At 33.5% G+C, this 22,668-nt stretch overlaps 2 protein-coding genes across 5 annotated transcripts; both read right to left on the bottom strand.

Moving 5' to 3' along the window:
* LOC147405152 (xylose isomerase-like) lies at positions 1-10,276 on the bottom strand. 2 transcript variants are annotated; one of them, XM_086441363.1, is made up of 21 exons: positions 10,205-10,276; positions 8,715-8,798; positions 8,287-8,400; positions 8,082-8,156; positions 7,871-8,000; positions 7,678-7,769; positions 7,243-7,293; positions 6,157-6,233; positions 6,007-6,061; positions 5,819-5,920; positions 5,493-5,544; positions 4,832-4,877; positions 4,698-4,753; positions 3,240-3,291; positions 3,068-3,147; positions 2,875-2,945; positions 2,605-2,645; positions 2,400-2,499; positions 2,236-2,307; positions 2,073-2,150; positions 1-279 (listed from the first exon to the last, which is right to left on the bottom strand). In XM_086441363.1, the coding sequence occupies exons 2-21, from the start codon at positions 8,772-8,774 to the stop codon at positions 244-246; spliced, it is 1,440 nt and encodes a 479-aa protein (XP_086297489.1). In that variant the 5' UTR covers positions 8,775-8,798; positions 10,205-10,276; the 3' UTR covers positions 1-243. The 2 variants fall into 2 exon arrangements, with proteins under 2 accessions (XP_086297489.1, XP_086297490.1); XM_086441364.1 differs by lacking the exon at positions 10,205-10,276 and adding an exon at positions 10,008-10,059.
* Positions 10,277-16,169: 5,893 nt separating this feature from the next.
* On the bottom strand, positions 16,170-19,392 carry LOC147405151 (zinc finger protein GAI-ASSOCIATED FACTOR 1-like). Of its 3 annotated transcripts, none has more exons than XM_086441360.1 (5): positions 18,845-19,392; positions 18,584-18,707; positions 18,087-18,483; positions 17,776-17,981; positions 16,170-17,324 (listed from the first exon to the last, which is right to left on the bottom strand). In XM_086441360.1, the coding sequence occupies exons 2-5, from the start codon at positions 18,690-18,692 to the stop codon at positions 16,573-16,575; spliced, it is 1,464 nt and encodes a 487-aa protein (XP_086297486.1). In that variant the 5' UTR covers positions 18,693-18,707; positions 18,845-19,392; the 3' UTR covers positions 16,170-16,572. The 3 variants fall into 3 exon arrangements, with proteins under 3 accessions (XP_086297486.1, XP_086297487.1, XP_086297488.1); XM_086441361.1 differs by having other exon boundaries at positions 16,170-16,451; positions 16,542-17,324; positions 18,584-19,391; XM_086441362.1 differs by having other exon boundaries at positions 16,170-16,443; positions 16,542-17,324; positions 18,584-19,391.
* Positions 19,393-22,668: the final 3,276 nt, after the last annotated feature.

Below are 22,668 nucleotides of genomic sequence, written 5' to 3'. Positions count from 1 at the left end.
TTGATCAAGTAAGCTATTTTTTTTATTAAAAATAAATAAAGTAGTTTCAAAAAAGGACAAAAAAACGAGGAAAATAATCAAATTTGTGGTTGACAGCATTGACATCAACTTCTATCAGTATCTTCTACTGCTATTAATTATTCTTGAATCTATTATTCCTAGAATAGAAAACTAAAATTTCATAATCTCCAACGAAGTTGCTGTCTCTGTCAGCCAAGCTTTCCTCCACTGTCATCTATATTTCTACAATGCAGATTGGAAAATCATCTCTGCAAGTTCCTGTAACATGGGAAACAATTCATCAATTACAAGGCATACAAATTAACCCAGTCCAAACTCAATTATATATATAGGAACGGATCAAGGGACATGTGAAAAAACATATGTAAAAACAATATAACATTAATAAATTTTCAAAATATGGGTTAGAAGTTTTGGATTGAGTTGATTTTTTGTGAGGATGATTTCTATGATGGGAAGATCCTCCGAAAAAAAAATCAGTCCAATCTGAAACTTCTAACCCCATTAAAAGTGATTTAGAATGTGTACCGTCGATTTTTCACTTTTTATGGATTTAGAAGTTTCAAATTGAACTGATTTTTTGTGAGGGTGATCTTCTCATCATAGTGACCATCCTCGTAAAAAATCAGCTCAATCCAAAACCTCTAACCCATATTTTGAAAAACCATTGTTTTTACATATGGCACATGAACCGCACCCCCCCCCCCCCCCCTATATATATGGGTGGCGTTCGGAGGCCCTAAAGTGAGCCAAACATTTTTCAAAACATGGGTTAGAAGCTTCAAAATGGGCTGAATTTGTATGAGGATGATCTTTATGATGAGGAGATTATCCTCACAAAAAATCAGCTTGTTCTGAAACTTCTAACCCCATCAAAAGTGGTTTACAAAAATCGAATGATCCACGATTCTTCAACTTGTAAACTAGGATTAGAAATTTCGAAATGAGCTGATTTTTGGTGAGGATGATCTCTTCATCATAGAGATCATCCTCACAAAAAAGCAGCACATTCCGAAAATTCTTATCCCTATTTTGAAAAATGTTTGGCTCTCTTTAGGGCCTCCGAAAGCTTCCCCCATATATATATGGGGGAAGCTTTCGGAGGCCCTAAAGAGAGCCAAACATTTTTCAAAACATGGGTTAAAAGCTTCAGACTGGGCTGAGTTTTTGTGAGGATGATCTCTATGGTGAAGAGGTATATATATATATATATATATATATATATATATATATATATTATATTATAAAACACATCTGAATTGAAATAGTTGTTTGACACAAACGTCCAATCATTTATAATTCTGTGGGTCATCCCATCAAATTATAGTGTCATAGGATCCACTGCAATTCCTTTATTCTTCACCTCCCCTAATTTTACTATATTTTTTCTTTTACCCCTTTAATTCACTTTTTTATTTTTCAATTTTTATCTTTTTAATCTTAATCTTAATCTTAATCTTTTAATAATACCCCTCCAATTCTATTTTTTTCACATTTACCCTTTTAATCCACTTTATTGTATTTCATCTCTTACCCCTTTAATTTCAATTTTTTTAATAATACCCCTTCCATCAAGCTATAGTTTCTTGGGATCCACTTTATTTCATTTATTATTCACCTCCCCTAACTTTACTATATTTTCTCTTTTACCCCTTTCATCTCAATTTTTTTATAATAATACCACTCTTACCTTTATTTTTTTCTCTTTTACCCTCTTAACCCGAGACAGGATGCCCGTGCTGTAAGCACTCTAGTTTATATATACTAGGTGGTGACATGTGCAAACACATATGCCTCAAAAGGGCTCATTTGTAATTTACAATATTGATTAGAAAACTAACAAACATGATACACAATGTTGTGGATTGCGTTTTTTTTTTGTTTTGGTTGTCAAACTACTTCTACTCGGCCTTGTCTCATTATATTAATGATAATCACAATGTTGTGGGTTGTGTTTTTATTTTTTTGGGCATTTGTGAGATTCAAATTTTGGTTGTCAAACTACTTCTACTCGGCCTTCTCTCATTATAATATTAAAGATTTTGCATTACCTGCTTTGCAGAAGCAACCTTTGGTTCTCCCCATTCGATGGCCTTCTTCTCAAGTGTCTCAAAATCAGCCTTCCCAGCCTATCAAGAGAAACACGTGTATACTTTAACCCGAGAAAAGAAAATGTCAAAAAAAAAAAAGAAGCTAAGTTAACAAGATACAAACCTCTATTTGAGCCCCAATTTCAGTGTCGAAGCTCTTGTACCTATTACGTACAAGCTCGGCTAGAGACCCATCCTATTTAAAGATAAAATAGAACATTAAGAGTCATACGATTAAGAGAATGCATATATACTGAACATATGTTAAGACTGTAAAAGGTTGTCCACCTCAATCACTTTGGCGACATTACGAAGTCCACGGGCCAGAGTATCCATTCCAGAGATGTGAGAAATGAACAAGTCCTCTACATCTGTACTTTCTCTCCTCCTACACAGCCAAAATCATCAAGTTGAAACATTAGCTATGCCTTGCTACATGTAAATAAGGTGAGACCTTCATAAAGCTATCAAAATAAGGAGAAAAAAAACTAACAATTTTGCATCGAAGTTGAATCCTCCTGGTGCAAGCCCTCCCTGCAGATAGACCGGTAAAAACAATGAAATGATGCTTGACATGATTATCCTTTTAGAGATTCTATTGCCACACCAAATTTTGCTAATGTCACCCCAATTCATGTGTAAATCACAAAAGAATTAGCCCATATCATGGTATGGCATTAGTAAAAGTTGGTGTGGCAATAGAAGCTCTCTAATTTTTTTTTAATGCCTCTTATAAAAATTGTGAAGTGGAGTGGGTACTTACATTCCTGACCACGCTGAGCATAACCATAGTTGCCTCTCCTATGTCAGTAAGGAACTGATCAGTGTCCCAACCTGTAGAAATGCCAACACTCAGTTATTATTACTTACAGTTGAGTACTCTTTCCAATGTGAGTTCAAGAAAAGTATGGCTTAGACATCTCTAAATACAAGATTTTGTGCCATAAACAGTGTACCAATTTGGGGATCTCCAGTGTTTGCATCAATATTTCCAAGCAACCCATTGATTCTTGCAGTCTCAAGCTCGTGGTGGCAGCTGCAAAGTACACATCATTTTTCAAGTTTGCAAAGGAAAAGATAGATATAGGAAAGTAAGAAAAATATTTAATTTCAGAATATATTACACACCTGTGACCGGATAAGGTGGCATGGTTGCACTCAATGTTAAGTTTGAATTCTCCTGCAAAAACAAAATACAGCAGGAATGTTTAGCCATGGCCGATCCCATTCAACACATATGAGAATTTAATTATGACTTTTTATCTCATCATCAAAGCTTATCGAAACCTAATGGTGGGCATACGAGGCATATTATATAGAAACGGAAGAGCTATGTCGTTAGAAGATTTGAAACTTATTTGGGAATTTAGGCCCAAGTAGTCACAATTATAAAAGAAAGGGTGCATTTCAAGATTATTGGGTGCAAAAGAATAAGAAAACTGTGATCTCTGAGCACAAGTGATCATCCTTCCAAAATGGAGAAATCACTGCAACATTTCTAGATTTTCAATATGCTTATTTTAAAGGGGATGTATATTCACCACTTTCATTGACTTGGAATGCCACAATTAAAAAAGAGAAAATTCTATCATCTCCTCTGAGACAAAATCTAGAACTATTTCTGAGCGAAAAGAGGGGATAAAATTTAGAACTATTTCTGATTGAAACTACTCACATTAGGAAGCAAGAACCATGAAGCTTAGCTCATGGATTTTGACCATGTCTCACACAAATAGGAAAAATAAGAAACACTTCGTGTCAAATTCATAGACCTCGAAAAAGGGCACTTCAGTGTGGAGGAGGATTTACAGTGGGGGCACTGGGGGACACTTGCCCCCACAAGAATTTGAAAACTCTATCAAGGATTTCGAGCTATTGCAACAGATAACAGTAGCGGAGTGGCAGATTTAAAAATCGACCACTTCGCACAAAGTCGGATTTACAGTGGGGGCAATTGCCCCCACAAAATTTTAAAAAAAAATTACATTATGCTCATGAGAATTTGATATATTGAGTTTGCCCCCCATTTTTGGCAATTACCCCTTCTATTTGGTTAATATTTGGCAGTTGCCCCCACCCCCACTTTTGTCATTGCCTCTTGACTTAGGTATTTTCTCGTAGAATAATAAGAAATGACCTAAATGCCCTTTTCTACAACATCTAACAAAAAACCCACGGATTTTTGCTTCAAAACCACTCATCTTCATTTTCTTCAACCTTACTGGGTAACTATAGTTAAAAATTTTGAGAGTATGACTTACAAATTTACAATAAATGGAGATAATGTGTTTCAGATTTCTACAATAACACAAAAGTTAACTAAATTTTGTTCAAAAGCAAAACTTAAGAAAAAGCCAAGAATTGGGATACAGTACTAGATCATTGAATGAGCACAAGTCTACATATAACATTTAAATACCTGAGACCATAAATTAAAGAAATAAAAAACTGAAGAGAGTAGTTAATAATATAAACAACATAAAACATAACATGGAATTAACCAAAAAACCAAGTATACATTTACAGAATAATTTGCATTGTAGATAAACACAACAATTAGGATTATTTGAGGAGAGATTGAATTACCTATAAGGCCATACTTGTGTAGAAATGAAGCAGTGGTTGCAGCATCCCAATCATATCTGACATAATTGCATCAATCAGAGATTTTAACCAAAGAGAAAGTTATCAGCTAAATGAATCCAGGTATAAAAGCATACTGATGTTTAGTAGGTTCTTGAGGCTTGGGCTCAATCAGTAGAGTCCCTGAAAAGATAATTTTAGTTCAAATGTCAAAAAATTAGAGTTATCCAAACAAAGAAAGGAACAAAGACCCCATTGAGAAGTTAGTCCAACTATAATGATCAACAAACTCAATCTATTATATAATTGTGTTTTTCTATTCTTCCCTTCCATCAAATTACACAACCAATATATGTATCTCTGGCCCATGTAATGTATAATGTACAATAATTTGGTGATTTTTTTCACTCTAAAATTACCCTATAGTTCAGTGTAATTTTGTAAGATTTTTTGGACTTTTGTGTTAAATAGACAGCACAAATCATCACTTAGATTGCCTAAATATACAAATCTACCCACACAACCATATCTACCCACATCTCGTCTTGTTAAAAGCAATTATTTCTGTTTGGACTTGCAAAAATCACCACAATTTCCAAACTGAATTGTCTCGCATTGAAAAAATATATATAGATAGCTGAGATCTCCTCAATGATGTCCATCATTAAATAATTTTGTAAACTACATTAAAAAAAGAAGCAATGCTATTAATTAAGCAACACATGCATTGCACGTACACATTCCTTTAGTGCACATATAATGACACCTGAAAGGCTAACAACTTAAACTAGAGATTACCATTGAATCCAATCTTTTTCTTATACGCAACAGCAGCTTGAAGAAATGTTGCCTGCCAAAAAAACACACTTGTTATATTAAATAAATAGAATAAGTGAACTCTGTTATTTATCACTCATGAAAAAACATGTAATAATAAGGAAAAAAAACAAGGAAAAGTATGTCAAGAATAAAATAGTATAATACCTATAAAAAAGAGAACAATATAGTATACCTAGTCTAGAGTATTGAAACAGAAATAAATGACTTCTGGTGGAGATTGAGTCACCAAGTAAATTAAAATCTATAGTAGAATTTGGCACAAAGGAAGATGTTTGAGGTTCTACCAAATGATCAAGCTCTCTTTTCATATCTGTGTTCAAAAGTGTCTGATAACCCTCTCGGCCGCCCCAGAAAACGTAATTTTCTCCGCCTAGATAATGTGTGACCTGTAAAATTTTAAAAGGACATACTTGGTGTAAACAAACTTCTGGGCTCAGAAACATGAGTTCTATATATATACATGAATATCTACCTCCATTGCTTTCTTGACTTGAGCTGCGGCATATGCATATACACCTACTTCAGAGCTGGAAAACAAGTTTCCAAAAGTGTGTTTGTCAATATTTAAAAAAAAAAAAGGGTGGAATAGTTATATACTCCATAGGATTAGCAAATCTGATACCTAGTAGCAGCTCCATGCATGTATCGAGGATGCAAGAACAGCTGAGCTGTTCCCCACAAAGGATGGATTTTTGTCCCCTATAATATAACCCACGGAAAATTCATTAAGTCAGACAGAGATGTAGAATTTGATAAAACAGCATCAAAAGCAAAGCAAGAGATGTGAGGCCTTCTTCCTTGGAGCTTCGATAATTGTTTTTTATCTGAACATACGAGGAGGTATCCAGGAATGCTAGGATAATCATAAATTGGTCATTGTCATCAATCAAAGGAGAGGAAATGCTTTTCACTACAATATTTCTTCCAATTCTTCTTGGCTCTTGCCAAAAAAATCTAGACATGACTAAAATCTTATAAGTGGGGTATTTCTTAAGGCACTTGTGTAGGGTATGGTTTTAAATCTTGTCCGAGACTGAGACAATTCGTCCAATGCATCTCGATATCGTCCACTAATGAGACGGATAGACAAGTCAAACATATCAGACGAGATTTAAAACCATGGTACATTTGTCTCATTGTTGAACGAGGCGACTCAAACATATCAGAAAACTGGTCTGAGACAACTCGGTCTCGTTCATGGATGAGACGTCAAAACGAGTTTTAAAACTATGGTGTAGAGGTCTGCATTTTCTCACAAACCAAAAGGGGAAAGGCTTGGTTCTCAATTTTTTTATGGGTAAGCTGGACTTGAACCCACAACCTCAAAGTTGCTTTGCAATGTGCCAAACCAACTGAGCTATGGGTCTAAGCTCTTGGTTCTCAAGTCAAAAAACCTACTCACTTCACGAAAAGATTACTAGATTAGTCCCAACCATCAGAATATCTTCTTTTAGAATTTTTTTAGCACTTTTGGTTTAATAAAGCTGATAAGTGGGTTTTAAAACTAAAGTATTTTGGTAATTGACATATAAATGTGACTTTTGGAAGTGAAAGAAATTTGTGCCTTAAAAGGAAACCTAGAAGTTTCAAGTGATATTAAGCATTATTAAGTGTATGCCAAAAAAAAAAAAAAAAAAAGGCAACAAATGACTTGTTTGTAAATGATGGAAAATCCATACACTTCACCAGTTCATCAGTAAAATATTACCTGAAGCTCTTTGGCAAGGGCTACAACTTCATCCAAGTTGGCATTGGCTTCCTGAGACAAAGCGGATGACCATAATGACTTTGTTAGTATAAGAAAATCTGCAACCCCATGTCAATATATTATTCTTATACAGGATATTATAACTGGCTATAATTTATTTGATGACAAAAAATGTGTGTAACCATCTAAGAAGAAACTAGACAATTTTAGAAGCTTTGAGCCAAGAACCAAAAGATAAGAAAGGCTCAATGATGCAAAGCTTAAATGAACTCATAACCTCTAATGGCTCCCTTCGAGGGACCTGCGTCCTTTTAAATAAATATCACATGGATTTACATCAATTGAGTATATAGGAATCTTTAAAAAAATTGTAGTCGCAACTCGCAAGTGATTAACACAACATAAAGTGTAGTGAATAAATAAACGTCAACTCACCTCTATTGTTTTACCATCCGGAGCGATGTCCCTATCATGGAAGCACCATAAATCTACACCAAGCTTTTTAATAAATTCAAAGTTCGCTCTCACTGTATCATCAATCATCAAGGAGAGAAAATATAAGCTTCATTGATATAGCACTTAATGATGAATTAAGGATGGTGTGGGTAAGTGTCAAAATTGATCTTACTTCTTCTTTTGGCCATCCCCAATGAATTAGTACCATCCTCCCATGGCCAAAGCTTAGTTGGTGCACCAAAAGGGTCTGCTCCTGTTCCACGGAACGTGTGCCAAAAGGCAACACTAAATCTCATCCAATCCTATTATTATTAAGTGGTATTGTTAGTGATCATCCCTTAGTCACATAGTTTAAAGAAGTCCAAGAGAATATTGAAATGAACCTTCATTTTCTTTCCTAGAATCTCCTCCTCAGCATTGTACCATTTGTATGAAAGTGGGTTCTTGCTAGAAGGACCCTAAACAAATACAAAAGAAAAAAAAATGTAGTTGAGCCATCAAAATTCAATTGTCCCAATATTTTTATCAACCTAATATACATTATTATTTCCTTTTATTGATTCAAGTAAATGGATCTTAAGCTTTTACCTCGTACTTAATTTTGGCAATGCCGGGAAAGAATTCCCCTTCCCATTCACCCGAATCGTTTTCAGAGCATTCACTGCTAAGATCTGCAGGGCAAGTAGGTGGAGCAGCGGAAGCCTAGCATGAAAGTGAATAAAGAAACATATAGTGAGCTTAAGCATAAGAGGAAGATTATTAAATTACCAAAATAAAACAAAGAGTCAAGATCCCATACGGTGTACCGTTTCTATAGATAGGAACAGTATCTATACATAAATTAATTAGGAAACAAATGCATTGGGCTGCATGAATCGCTTGGTTAGGAGCCCGTGGTGTTTTAAACACCAACTAAAGCGTGCCACGTAGACACCTATCCTATTTTATAGGAATGGGACACCTTATTGGATATTAAGAATGAAAAAATAAAAAAAAGAGTAGTAATCATGACTTACAATTGCCAAATACACCACATTCAAAGAGAGAAGTAGCAACAAGACCTTCCCAGCCTTCATCTTTAACCTCGTACAAAGGGACCTCTACAACCCATAAAAGTAGAATATAACAAGGAAACATTAATTACATAACACCTTATAGACTTGGTCATTTGGGGCTTTTCTATTATCAATGAATACAGTAGCATGTATAAATCATTATTATTAGAACCAAAATGTACCAAATGATCCACCACTGGTGCTTTTGGCACCAAGGATGCTCAACTTCAGGGGGGAATAAAAAAGAGGAAAACTTCCCAAAAAAGTATTGCAAAATCAACATTAAAAATCATAAAATCCAATCTACTATCATATGCCCACTCTATCAACAACCTCTCAAAAAATAACTTAAAAAATATGGGGAGAAACATCAAAAGAAGGGAATGTACTTATAGAGTGACCAAAAAAAAAAAAACCATAAAAAGACTACCAGGGGTGGAGCTAGGATTTTCTTATAGTTGCCCGACAAGATTGAAGAACAGGAAGATGAGTGGTCTTGAGGCGAAAATTCATGGGTTGTAGAAAAGGGCATTTAGGTATTTTCTTATTAGTCTATGAGAAAAGATCTAAATCAAGGAGGAATGTCATCAGTGAGAATGAAGGCAACTACAAATATTAACCAAGTAGAAGGGTACTAATAAACCCAAAAACTTAAGTAGCGTGGGGACAATTGCCAAAAGTTTGTGTGGGCAAACTCAAAACATATCAAATTCCCAAGAGGAGAATCTAATTTTTTTTTTCAAAGATTTTGTGGGGGCAAGAGCCCCCACTGTAAATCCACCCCTGAAGACTATGCAGTTACAAAGAAAAATCAATTTTTTTCAGAATACCCATCTTCATAAAACTTCACAAGAAAATTAAAAAAAAAACCTTTAAAAAATTTATAAATTCCAACCCAGCCATATGTACACCCTATCAAACAACATCAATAATCTCTCAAAAAAAAAATAAATAAATAAATAAATAACAAAAATAATATTTTAAACAAAGGTAACCATCAAAGTAAGAAACCCACCATAAGAAAACAGAGAGTGATAAAATAAATTTTTTTTAAAAAAAAATTTACAGGTACAATCAATATATTTAGGATACCCAGCTTCATAAAACATCTCAAAATTGCAAACTTTACTTAAAAATCACAAAAGCCAATCAACTTCAACGTACAATCTATCAAACAGAATCAATAATCCCTCAAAAATAAAGGAAAAAACGAGGGATAGAGAACATCAAAGAAGTGCATGAGAAGAATATTACATGTGAAAGCTAAAATCGAGTTTTTTAGGCAACCTGTCTTCATAAATTTCCCCAAAATTTAACTAAAATATTCATGGAGTCCAATCAACCCAGATGAGAACAAAGTAATTAATACATCAACATCTCAAAAAAAAAAAAAAAAAATGAAATCAGATAGACAGAGAAGAAGAAACGCAATTTCAGATTGAATAAATCACCTCTTTTGTTTCTCCCAGAAAGTTTGCTTGGGATTTTGAAATTAAAATAACCTCGAATTTATAGAAGGTTTTGGAATTAATATTTAGCAAAGAACTCAGGATCCAATACTGTGTGCCATTCCTATTAAATAGGTTAATTGTCTACGTGGCAGACATTAATTGGTGTTTAAAACACATTGGGCTCCTAATCAAACAGTTCACACAGCCCAATGTTGATGAACCCAGCAGCCCAACACACTACTTTGGGTAGAATTTGCTGTGTAACCGTGTATATGGATTGGATTAGACCAAAAATCCGATCCTTTCCATCCAATAACTTTGGGTTTGGATCAAGGATTTGAATTCGGATAAAGATCTGATCAGATAAGATCCATGTTCTGATGAGACCTAATCCATAAAAATGTGAGAAAGTATACAATTATGTAATGTATTTCATTTAAACATGTGAACTTAATTTTCATATTTATATCAAATTGATTGTTATTAATCGGTTTGGATCCTAATAATGAAATTGATAAAAATCCAATCCGACCTGAACTGCTCTGATAACATGTTACTATCATAAAGAATAACATCAAGACATTTTATCTTACATTGACATCGAATTGTCGTTATTGGTGATGTGTCATCAAAGCCAATCCTAATTTTATGGCATAATAAAATTGAGTCAAAATGTCCTGCTTGACACCTCATGAACATGTGTATTATCTACTTTATATATCAACCTTATCCATATACCAGAGTTCACCCGATCCTCTCTCCGTAATAGGGTCAAGGTTTCAAAACTTGTTCGAGATCGAGACTTATCGCACGAGTCATCTTAGTATCAGGCATCGACGAGATGGACGGACAAATTAATTTTTCGGATGAGATATAAAATCTCATATTCATTTTTCAATTTTTTGAACAAAACGAAAAAAAAAAAAAAAAACCCGTAGGAAAGATATTATTATTAAAAGAAACTTGAGATTAAAAAAGTAAAAAAATTGAAAAAAAAAATATTTAAATGATAAAAAAATATATATAATAAAGTTAGGGGAGATAAAGAATAAATGAAATATAGTGGATCTTAAGAAATTATAATTTGATTAAAGGAATATTATTAAAAAAATTAAGATTAAATAGGTAGAAGATGAAAAACAATAAAGTAAATTAAAAGGGTAAAAATAGAAAAAATAGATTTGAAGGGGTATTATTAAAAATATTGAGATTAAATGAGTAAAAAATGAAAAATAATAAAGAAAATCAAAGGGATAGAAGAGAAATATAGTAAAATTAAAAGAGGTGAAAATTAAAGAAAATAAAATGGGTCACATGACACCATAGCTTGATGGGAGGTTTGTTTTGATTTGTCTCTCACAATAGTTGATTGGACATGTGTGTCACATACAATTGTTCCAAATCAATTGTATTTTATTACATAAATTGGAAAATGTGAAGGGGATTGGGGACCATGAAATTTTTTGCGATGAATCCCCATAACAATAGAATGTAACAAAAGAAAATGCCGAAGAAACATTGAAATTGACATCATTTCAAACACAGCCGACGTGGATGTGTGTAATGAATCATAGATGTTTTTCATCGAGATATGAGTAACAATTTCAATGTTACTCCAACACGACTCTTTAGCAAATTTTGGCGACCTCGCTTGCCTATTGGTCCATGTGGGGCATATAAAATTTAACAAAATTTCTCCCCCACGTTGCAATTTTGTTTTTTCAAAAGTAAGTCTCTATCATCTTTATCTTTACTATTATAATGAGAGAAGAGTGAGGAAAAGTCAATTGTTTCAAAATTTGGATTTCAAAAATAGCCTCGTCTTAACATATGAAGTTAATATAATCAAGGTCATTTTAGTAAAAACAAATCATCTTAAACTGAGCTGAAAAGATAAATGTGGTAAATGTTATCACACATCCCCAAAATCAAGTTAATTAATTTTTTAAATTACAAAAAGAATTCAGATACCACCAAAAAAATAAAGGTCTAGTTTCTTTAGAATACAAATGATGTTTATGTGGCTAGATTTGATTAGAAGTTAAGATTCATAGGCTCCTAAACAACCGCAACTCTATATGCTTTAATTCTAATAAAAAAAAATGCCACCTAGACACTCAAATAATTGTGGATCGCATAAAAAAATATCTTTTTCTACTCAGGCCTGAGATGAGTCCAATCAATGAAACCCAAATTCTTTCTAATGTTAAGGAATTGGTTGATATTGTTAGTGTGAAAAAGATTGAAGGTTAGACTAAAAATATGAAGTCCAAGAGCTCCAAAAGTTTACTTCCAATTACCTTTGAGTTCATCATTAAAACTCTTCAACCTGATTGTTGTGGTTTCCGATGATGAACGAATGTTCTAAAGATTTTTGTTCGTCACTATATATGTTTCCAAATCTTGGATGAAGTATTACACACTAATAAACCTTAGAACCACACTACGTAAAGAAAATGTGCCTCGAAACATAAAAATCATCATTTCAGAATTAAAAGAAACTTTACGAGAAATATTATAAAAAATTGATCAAATTACCAAAATATCCAACATCAAAACACCTACACTATGCTTAGTAAAATCCTTTTAAATACAAAATAATAATTTGGACTAAATAAATTATTTCACCAATTTTTATCCAAGAAATTACCCAATGCTTGTGGAGGGATCAGACTACGTGCGCCCTGAGAATTAGTCGACCATTCTACTTTACTTCGTAAATTAAACTCTTTAGAAAATAATTTCTCCACCAAATTGGAGATATGTTTGAACACATCTCCTATTCAGTTCTGCTTCTATATAGCTTATAAGGTAAAATCCCATTTTAGTGTATCTTTACATTGCAGTATTTTAAATTGCAAATATATGTGTTTTAATTCTTTTATTTCTATACAATGCCATGGTTTCTGAACAAAGCTAAATGGAATTTCCGATTTATTTGAATTAAGAACTATTGGGTTCTAGCCTTCTAAGTTCATGAATATTTAAATGGGCTTGTTCTCTTCTGGTGGGGGTGATATTTTTCCAAGATTTGGTTTTCGATTCCGATTTCATCTTAAAATTCAGAGTGTTTAGTGATTTTTTTGGGTGAATTTGTTGTCTTCTTTTCAGATTGCTTCTTTAATTAAAAAAAATAGTAATCCTTTTTTATTTTAAAAATATGGGCCAATTAAAATCGATCTCAATCACCATAGTCAAGAACAAATCCAATTAAAATTGAATTTGGACTCCATGATCAGAAGAATTGTGAGGAGATGCCATTGTCACCATAGTCATGAAAGGCTCTTGAATCCTCAGTTTAACACTAAACTTTTAAATTCTTGAAAAACCCTTCGAATTAGTTGTACTGTAATAATTTAATGTCCATTGTTGGAAGAATTTTCCATGTCAAACACACATGGTGACACTTTTTTTCAGACAAATCTTAATTTAATTAAATTATTATTTCAGTATTAATTGTATATTATTTATTTGATTTTGTTTTGTCAGCTTTTCCAAATGCACTACTATTATATATTTTTAATATGAACTTAAAAATGTTCTTTAAAATATATATTTGTCAAGAACTTCAGATCAATGTCGAACAACGACACAGATGTTTTTTTGTTTTTGTTTTTTGTTTTTTTTTTTACTGCAAAAATCATGGAAAAATAGAAATACAACATATTCTCATAAAACGTAAGCCTTCGAGGGAAAATGGCTTGACTTTAAAGCCTTGAAGGCCTTTTTTGAGCTTTGCCCTGAAGCCACCCAAAGGCGTAAGCCTGCGATGCCATTGAAAACATTAGATACCTCATTTGCCAACCTAATTGGTTGATTTTTGAATTTTTTTCTTAATCGTGCCATAACTTTTAAAATGTCCAAAAATGATCGAATATATTTGATGGGTGTGATCATTCAATCATATTGATTTTTTTTACTAAAAAAAAAAATTTCAAGAAGTTTTTTTTAATTTTTTTTTTGCCATATTTAGAACTTAGAAGCATTAATCATTTGTTCATTTGTTCATTTATTTAGAGAGTTGCTATTGCCACACCATTTTTTACTAACGCCATACCAACTGTGTGCAAAATTCTTTGGTGATTTATATGAGAATTAGTGTGGCATTAGTAAATGTTGGTGCGGCAATAGTAGTTCTCTTTATTTAGAACTAAGAGATTAATAATATAAAAAATAAGATAAAAAGGAATTTGGCTTTCTCAAGTTCCCTGGAGAATATAATCTTGAAAAGTGGGTTTGGATCCTAACTCTATATCCTATATTTCCCACTGCACATAGTTAATTTGAGAATTAGGATTGAAACCATGAAAAACTTGCCATTTTACGTTTAAGAAATTCAAATTTATAGATGTCTAAGATGTTAACCATGCAAATAAAGCCATGTGTTTCTCTATCAAAATCCACTCTTACTTCTCTCCTTATTTATTTTCGAATTTTTTTAACAGAGTCGTGATTAATTCACATTTCTTTCAATCCGTGATTTAATCCCGATTTATTTACAAGTTAATATATTTTTATATTATATTTTAATATAATTTTTTTTTAAAAAAAATTGTTTAATACTGTATTAAGTAACAATATATTTTTATTTTATTCCTAAGTTTTTCCCTTGCCAAATTTTTTCGAATCCCAACTTTGACACTTTGAATCAGAGTCCATTAGTGCGAAATACAAAGAGCACTAGTGAGAAAAGTATCTGTGGATGTAGGCACAACCTACCCGGGTAAATCTTGATGTGTTGTATGTCCATTCAGGTGTAAAAGCATGGCAAAGTATTATGTTGTATTTGTTGGGCATAGATCAGACATATATACAACGTGGGGAGAATGCTACATGTATGTTTTTTATTACAGAGGAGTGTGTTATGAAGCTTTTAAAACTTTTGAAGAGGCCCAAAGACATTATGTGGAAGAACAACATATTCATCGTTGTGTACAAAACCATTATGTTTGTCATTCAATTGAAGACCAAAATGATCTTCCTAGTGCTTCAACATGATTCTCCGAAGTAAATGAAAATTAAAATGGGAATCAATGTTGCAAGAGATGGTCTTTTGTATTTTGTTATATTTTTTTCATAATATTTGTGTTGATTTTGTTTAATGGGTTTTAAGCTTCTTCTTTGAATATGAAATCAGCTCTCTCAAATGTCCACCAATACTCTTTTAAGGCATCAAAATATATCATTTTGAAAGGGAATTTTGTGTCTTTTAGGAGAAAATCGATCGATCGGAGTATGGAACTTCGACGTAAATATTACAATGATGTGAAATGAAATGGCAAATTGCAGTGGAATAACAGATTTTTTTTTTTTTGTTTGTTTGTTTGAAAGAGTGCATGTGAAAAAGAAGAATGACAGAACAAAATTTAGAATAGAACTACAAAACCACATTACAAGGTGACAAGGACAATTCACATAGATGACTTTATGAACTAATAATAAGGATCTAAGTAGGGCTGTTGTTTACATATGCCACACAAATGCCAGTCCTCTTTTAAGTTGTTAAAAAATATGTTCCTTGTCTTTTTCTATATTGCAAAAAAGCTCCAAATGGGGGAAAATCTTTTGGTGTCTAAAAACATATACTTGGCCAAATATGGTCCAAATCTTTCTGAAACCACCTTTTTAACTGCATACACGATGGGTGCATCTTTGGCATGTTTCAACTCTGATTCAAGACTTATAGTGGTTCGACATGGAGTTCGAATTTTTGGGTTCTCAAATGGAATTTGTTCTCTTTCAAGGAACTGTTTAACAAATAAATTTGTTGGTAGATGGAATTTTATGATTCTTCAAATTGCTGGACATGACCATAGTTTGAACATCGCTAAACTAGTAGTCATGATTTTAACAGACATTTTGTTTTTTCTAGGCACATAAATAGGTAAAAAGGTCCTTGTTGGGACTTGTTTTAACATTCTAAACAAGGTACATTAAAGGGAAACTTTGAATTGAGATTAGTGCATTTCAAGAAATTGTTTAAATACCCATTTTAATTTTGGAATTACAAAAAAAATTATCAATCTTAGCTTACCGTGGTTTTGTTTTCTGATTTCTTCTACATTACTAACTATAACAACTACAGATGACTACACTGTACACCACCCCCTAATTCAAAACCACAACCCACATAATGAAAATTTACTTAACCCACCCAAAAAACACAAAACCACCTTCATCTCCATCTCCATTCTCCATCTCCATCTCTTCTTCCTGTCTTGGGAGGGAGACCAAAAAAACTGATACACTAAGAAAGAAAAGACGAATTAAACAACAGAGGAAATTCAAAATAAAATTCTCCATCCCTACCCAACTTTCTAAATCTGCACAATTATACCTGCAATGAAAACCCTAAACCATTGCAAGCTTCATTTGCTCCTCCCCATATCTTCTGAATTTCCTTCTCCAAAAGGTTGACCAACAGTGGCGGTAGTCATATCAATACCACCACCGGCCATAGACGTAATCAAGGCCGAAAGACCACGATTAGGAGTACCACTAGCAGCAATTCCCAACCCCAGAAAATCGAGCGTAGCCGGTTTTGGCCCAAACAACGTAGACGGACCCATCATCAGCCCCGTCAATCCTGCTCCCCCATCATGGGGAACCCCAAGTCCAGACCCAACAACAGCTGCAGAGGCCGGGTCAGGCTTAATGTTGTGATTCCATTGTAAGCTTTCTTGTTGATCCGGCGAAGAAGTCATCGATAACCCAAATCCACGAAACAATGAGGCATTAGAGGCCGCGGCACCCATTTGGGCAGCTTTTTGAAGTAAAGCGGTGGCTGACATCGCGGGTTGAGGTGGTCGAGTAAATTGGTGAGGACCCTCTTGACTGGTAATACCAAAGAGTGTGAACCCATTGTTGGATAAGCAGAGTGATGTGGATTCTGTGGAGGAGACCGATGGGAGAGTTGTAGAGCGCTCGGATCGTGCCATAGCACAAAGTAAATCAGAAAATGCAGAAGTTTGGGGTTGCATTCCCACGGTTGACGATGATCCAAATATGCTTGGAAACATGGTGTTATTGCTACTATTATTGCTAGAACTGCTACAGCTCGCATTCACAACGGTTGCCGTCGGGGCATTGTGCGATATTTCAATAGGGTTTTCAGGTAATTCTGAAACAAAATCAAAATAACAAAAAACAAAACTAATTAGAGAGGGATAAAGTAGGGGAGCTTTTCTTCAACAACTTTTTATTTTTCAATACTTTCGAAAGAAAAAGGAGAGCCAATCATAGTTTCCTTTCTTTCTTTCAATCTCTTTTTGCTTTTAAATCTATATGGGTTTCTATAAGCAATTGCAGAGATTGAAAGTTCTTTAAACGTTAGGTTGAAAAAGAAAGCAAACCTTCAATCTCTATCTATTTTGTTTTAAATCTGAATCTTCTCCAGATGAGTACAAAATGAATTTCAAAAGAAGACAACAAAAACCAAACAAAACAAAATCCCAAGATCTGGACCCATTTTTATTATATAATTTCTAACAAAAATCCAACAAACCAAAACTGACCCAATTAAAAAAAAAAAAATTAAAATTAAAATTTTCTCAAAATTTGACTTATATTACCTGGTTTTTTAATCGGCAAAACTGCAGAAACCACAGAAGGAGATTGAGTGGTAGTAGGAGGAGGAGACGAAGCAGCAACAACGATCTGAAGATTTTGTGGGTCTTCTTTCGAGTTCGAATTCGAATTCGAAACAACAGCCTGAGCTCTCGCTCCCTCCTCAGCTAACGCATCGCAAAAAGCCCTGTGTGTGATGAAGCTATCTCTCCTGCAAATTCACAAAACATCAAGACCCCATAAAAAATACAAGAACAGAAACCCTAAATTTAAACCCCCGAAATAAAAAATTCAAAGAAAGAGGAACAGTGGAAACCTAGAGAACAAAGTTCCACAATCGCATCTGTATTCTCTTGTCCCACAAGTCTTCAAATGAGCTTTCCAATCGGATTGAACAGCGTATTTCTTCGAACACTTGTCACATTTCCATTTCTTCTCACCATGTTTTCGGCAGAAATGTTTCTTAATCCCTGTGAGATCACCTAAAGCTCTCGATGGATCGTGATGGACGCACGAAGGCTCAGGGCAGACGTAGACGCGCTTACGAACCTCTTTGCTTGTTCTCTGCCTAAGCTTCCATGGAAGATTATGGCCTCGACGATGAAGTTGAAGGTTTTGGTCGCGTTGGAATCCTTTGTTGCAGATCTCGCACACGAATCGATTTGTTGCCATTAGGGTTGTAGGAGACAAAGCGATCACCTCTGCATCTGGATCTGCAGTAATTGGGAACAAGATAAAGGGTATATTAGCTAAAATTATAAATAAATAAAATTTACAGATTTTTAGGGTTTCTCTCTCAAATCTCAATCTAACCTGGCATTCCTGGAAGATTCCTCTTTTTCTTGGCCTTTGTTGATGGAGGAGCCATTTGGTTTCCAGTAGAAGACGCACTAGCTTCTCCAGAAGCAGTAGAGACAGTCATGGCGGACTAAATTTCCTAAATTTTCAAGCAAATCAGCCCAAAATTCTACTGTTATTTGAATATTTTTTTCACAATTTTAGGGCTTTTTAATCTCGGTATCAAAAGAACTTAAATCTACTATCAAACTTTAGGGCTTTCTACCCAACTCTCACCTACGAGTCTCAATCTCTGTTTCTTCTACCTACCAATCCTGATTTCTCTTCGACGAGTACTCCAACCAAAATCAAAGCTAAAAGCACCCATTCAAACCTCCAGAAAACCTAAATCGTCTCCATAAATCGAACTCTAACCAGGAAACAATCTCCCAAGCTTCAGTGACTTATCTTTCATCCAACAGCCAGAAATCGAATCGAAGTCCCAAATCCCGACACAATCGAACCAAACTTGTTCGTAGAAAAACACAAAATCACCTCCAAAAAGATCAAAATTTTCAGGTTTCCCAAGTTTTCGATTCCGGAAATCTAACCAGATTTAACAAATTTTCTAAAACCGAAACGTTTCGTTAATAAATCCGATATTTCGGAGCTCAACTGTAACGAAGCTTAAAGATTTCGGTTTCGGTCTACCTTCGTTGCATTAGATCAAAGCAGCTAAAGAGAGAAAAATAGAGAGAGAGAGAGAGAGAGATGGAGAGAGAGAGTTTAAACTTTAAAGAGTCTTCTCTTCTCTCTCTCTCTCTAACACCGTTTAAAAAAAAATAGAAAAAATAATGAAAGCGGCGTCACCTAACCCATGAGTTAATAGGTATTAACTATGGTTATAACGTGACCCCTGGTCCAAGTTTCTTAACTTTGGTGACTTGGCAAGATATTAACCGTCCACGTGTAAACCAACGCGGTTGTCTGTATTTTTGGGCATCTGTCTGAAGGACGACGAACTAAGTGGTGTCCCCTACTCTTTTGTCGTTTAGTGGAAAAACTTCAAATGTTAATTAATTCTGATTTTTTCCGACAAATACATGGCTGCCAAGACAATTTTGAAAAAAAATATAATATTTTTAAAAACAATTAAAATAATATTTTCAATTTTCAATTTCTTCTCAAAGAGTATTTGATGAGTTTAGACGACTTCGGTTTAGGGCATTTCTGTAATTATGAAAAAAATATTGGACTTTGTTGTAAAAGCAAGTGGCTTTCTTGGAACTATGGTGATGCACGTGCTACTATCATTCTTTGGTTTTTATTGGAAAATTAGTCACAAACAACTTTTTGCAGATGAGACGGGGGAGTGTGTTCCGACTGAAACTGATCCCTAGGAAACTAGTACTGATCTCTAGAAAATGTATTTTTCTTGGTATATTTTGTAACCTCAACTAATCTAAAAATAAATAAATAATGATTTTTTTACACCACCGATCTACACCCCTATCACAGAATCGTAAATCATTGCCTCGGAATATGTAGAGTTATAAATCTTTTCTTGTGTATCCCGAGGCAATACAGTTCTGTGATAGGGGCATATGTCAAAAGGGGGGAGGGGTGTTAAATTATCCCGACTCAAAAGAAAAATGAGTAATGATTTTCTAACTCCCCCTCTACTTTTTCAATGGGCATGTGACAAAAATCGTAGATTTTCTTTCTTAGAAATGGACAACTACACATCCCAATAAACATGTGCAATTATGTATCTCGAGGAAGAAAATCTATAGTTTTGTCAGATGCCATGTCGAGAGAGTAGGTGGATTAGAAAAATCATTTAAAAAAAAAAATGTACTAATTCCTAAGAAATACGTTCCAATCTTTGACGTAGTTCAATAAGTTTCGTTTGAGATAATTGAAAGTTTCCAAAGGATCCTTTAGTGTAGTAAAAATTAGTTTTTGGAGTGTTGTATACCTTCTCACCTCAGTCGTTCAATGGGAATTTTGAGCAATGATGTTGGAGAAAAAATGCCCCCAACAAATTGCAAATGTATGATATAGTGTTAGTTGATAGGAGTAGTGAGGAAGTCGATATAAGATTAGAATAAACATAATTAAATAAATAGAAAATTACTTAAAAAAACATTGATGGAGCGATTTCTTTGTAATTAGTCCCTAAGTTTTTGGGCTTCTTGTAATAGTCGATTTAGTAAAACTCTTCTTTCTAATCAATCCTCAAACCCCACTGCCCACATTTCTCATGATTAAATGTTGAATCTTCCCTAACCGTTTAAATTCATAGTTTTCGTTTAAAAAATTAAATTTTCGACATCCCAATCGAGTTTTAGAGATTTCATTATGACGGAAAGGATTTGAAAAGGAAGAAGTAAGTATTTTCAAGTATTTTTGAAGACGCATATAAAAAATTAGGTTTTTTCAATTTATTTACTTCGTTTTTGGATGAAAATTGATCAAGGATGATTTTTTTTTTTTGAAATCATCTAGACAAGTTGTTATGTCAAGTTTTTAGCCAATCTTTCCATGTGTTTTAGTAAAAAAAAACTTGAAAAATGAAAAACAAGTGAATTTTACTAAGATCGAGTTCACCACTTTTTCTTTTTGAGTTCAACAATATTAAAAAGTTGTCCAATTTAACAATAAAAAAATGTCTAACTCAACAATAAAAAGTGGTGAGCTTAACAATAAATACAAAAAATGGTGAGCTCGACAATAGAAATGTTGACCTCGACAATAAATAAAAAGTGATGAGTTCGATAATAATGAGGGACCATTAAGAAACAAAAAAGTTTACTAAATGGATTATCAAACTATCAACCAAAAATTAAGGACTATTTAGAAATAAATCCCTTCGTCTGAGTCCTTTAAGTAATTATTCCAAAAAATATATATATATATGGAGTGCAACTTTCATGGTGACATCCATAAATAGGAAAAGCCAATAAGAATGGGCACGATAACCCCAAAACAACCATTTTGGTTATATTAGTTTTGTAATCCATAGAGATGCAAATATTAAAAAAAACAAAAAAATCCTTAAAATTAAAGTTGAAAGTGAAGGTATGCTTCTTAGGAGCAACCAAACTAACACACAAAAAATTTTATAAGACAACTATAGCAACCAGTTTCTCAAGATAGAATCAATTGCCACATAATATGGAGTCACCACCGTTCATCGAGTTAATTGGATTTCTAAATCTCTCGACTTCTCAAGTTCTGTGGTTGTGCAATTTCGGGATGTCTACAACATCAATAGTATTTAATATGGAAAAATTGAAGAACAAGGAAATAAAAATAAAAATAGTGATCCTAGTAGATGATAATGAACTAATTAAGCAAAAGTTGATTGAGTGATTTGACCATATACATTAGAGTCAATTATTTCCCTAATTGGAGGCATATGCAAATTTGTGGTTCTAAAACAACAACAAAAAGGTAATAAAAAATATGAATTGAGATAGTCAAAGTAGTGATGAACACACTAAATTAACAAAAGATGTGGCTTTAATAAAACTTAACTTAGGGGAAAAAAGATAGATCCCCCAAAAGTTTGGGATCAGAACGATTCATTTAGCCTAATCCCTAGTTTTTTGATCAAATCTTGATCAGATGATTAAAAACATAAATGGGTTGGTCGATGAATTGTAGTTAAGCAAAAATCAATATTTTAAAGGTTATAAAAAAAAAATTAATAGAATTATTATAAATGTTAATAAAATATTTAATATGGGTATCCGAATAAAAACCTTGGTCGAGAATTTCTATTTTTATTAATATCTCAAAAAAATAATAATAATAATAATAATAAATAACAATTGAAAATTATAGCATGTTAAAAATGTAAATAAAAATAAATTTAATTGTTAATGAAGGAAAAGGAAAACATTTTCGATACAGGAGGTTGACATTGTTACAAGCGTAGTTAACTTAAGATGTAATATGAGAAAAGCTAAACCAAATTACAAACTATGTGCGGGGCTTGCATAGAGCCTTAAATAGGTTAATTGTGAATTAAGCCTAAAAATCTAGTCCAAGTAGTACTCATTTGATAATTGGACCGACCCAAGCCTAAGAAAAATCACACTTACATGCTTGCCGAC

Source organism: Akebia trifoliata, chromosome 4 (assembly GCF_017979445.1).
Source record: "Akebia trifoliata isolate Shusen 1 chromosome 4, ASM1797944v1, whole genome shotgun sequence".
NCBI classification, from domain to species: Eukaryota; Viridiplantae; Streptophyta; class Magnoliopsida; order Ranunculales; family Lardizabalaceae; genus Akebia; species Akebia trifoliata.
The sequence above is the reverse complement of the archived record's forward strand: the minus strand, read 5'-3'. Positions and strand labels throughout refer to the sequence as shown.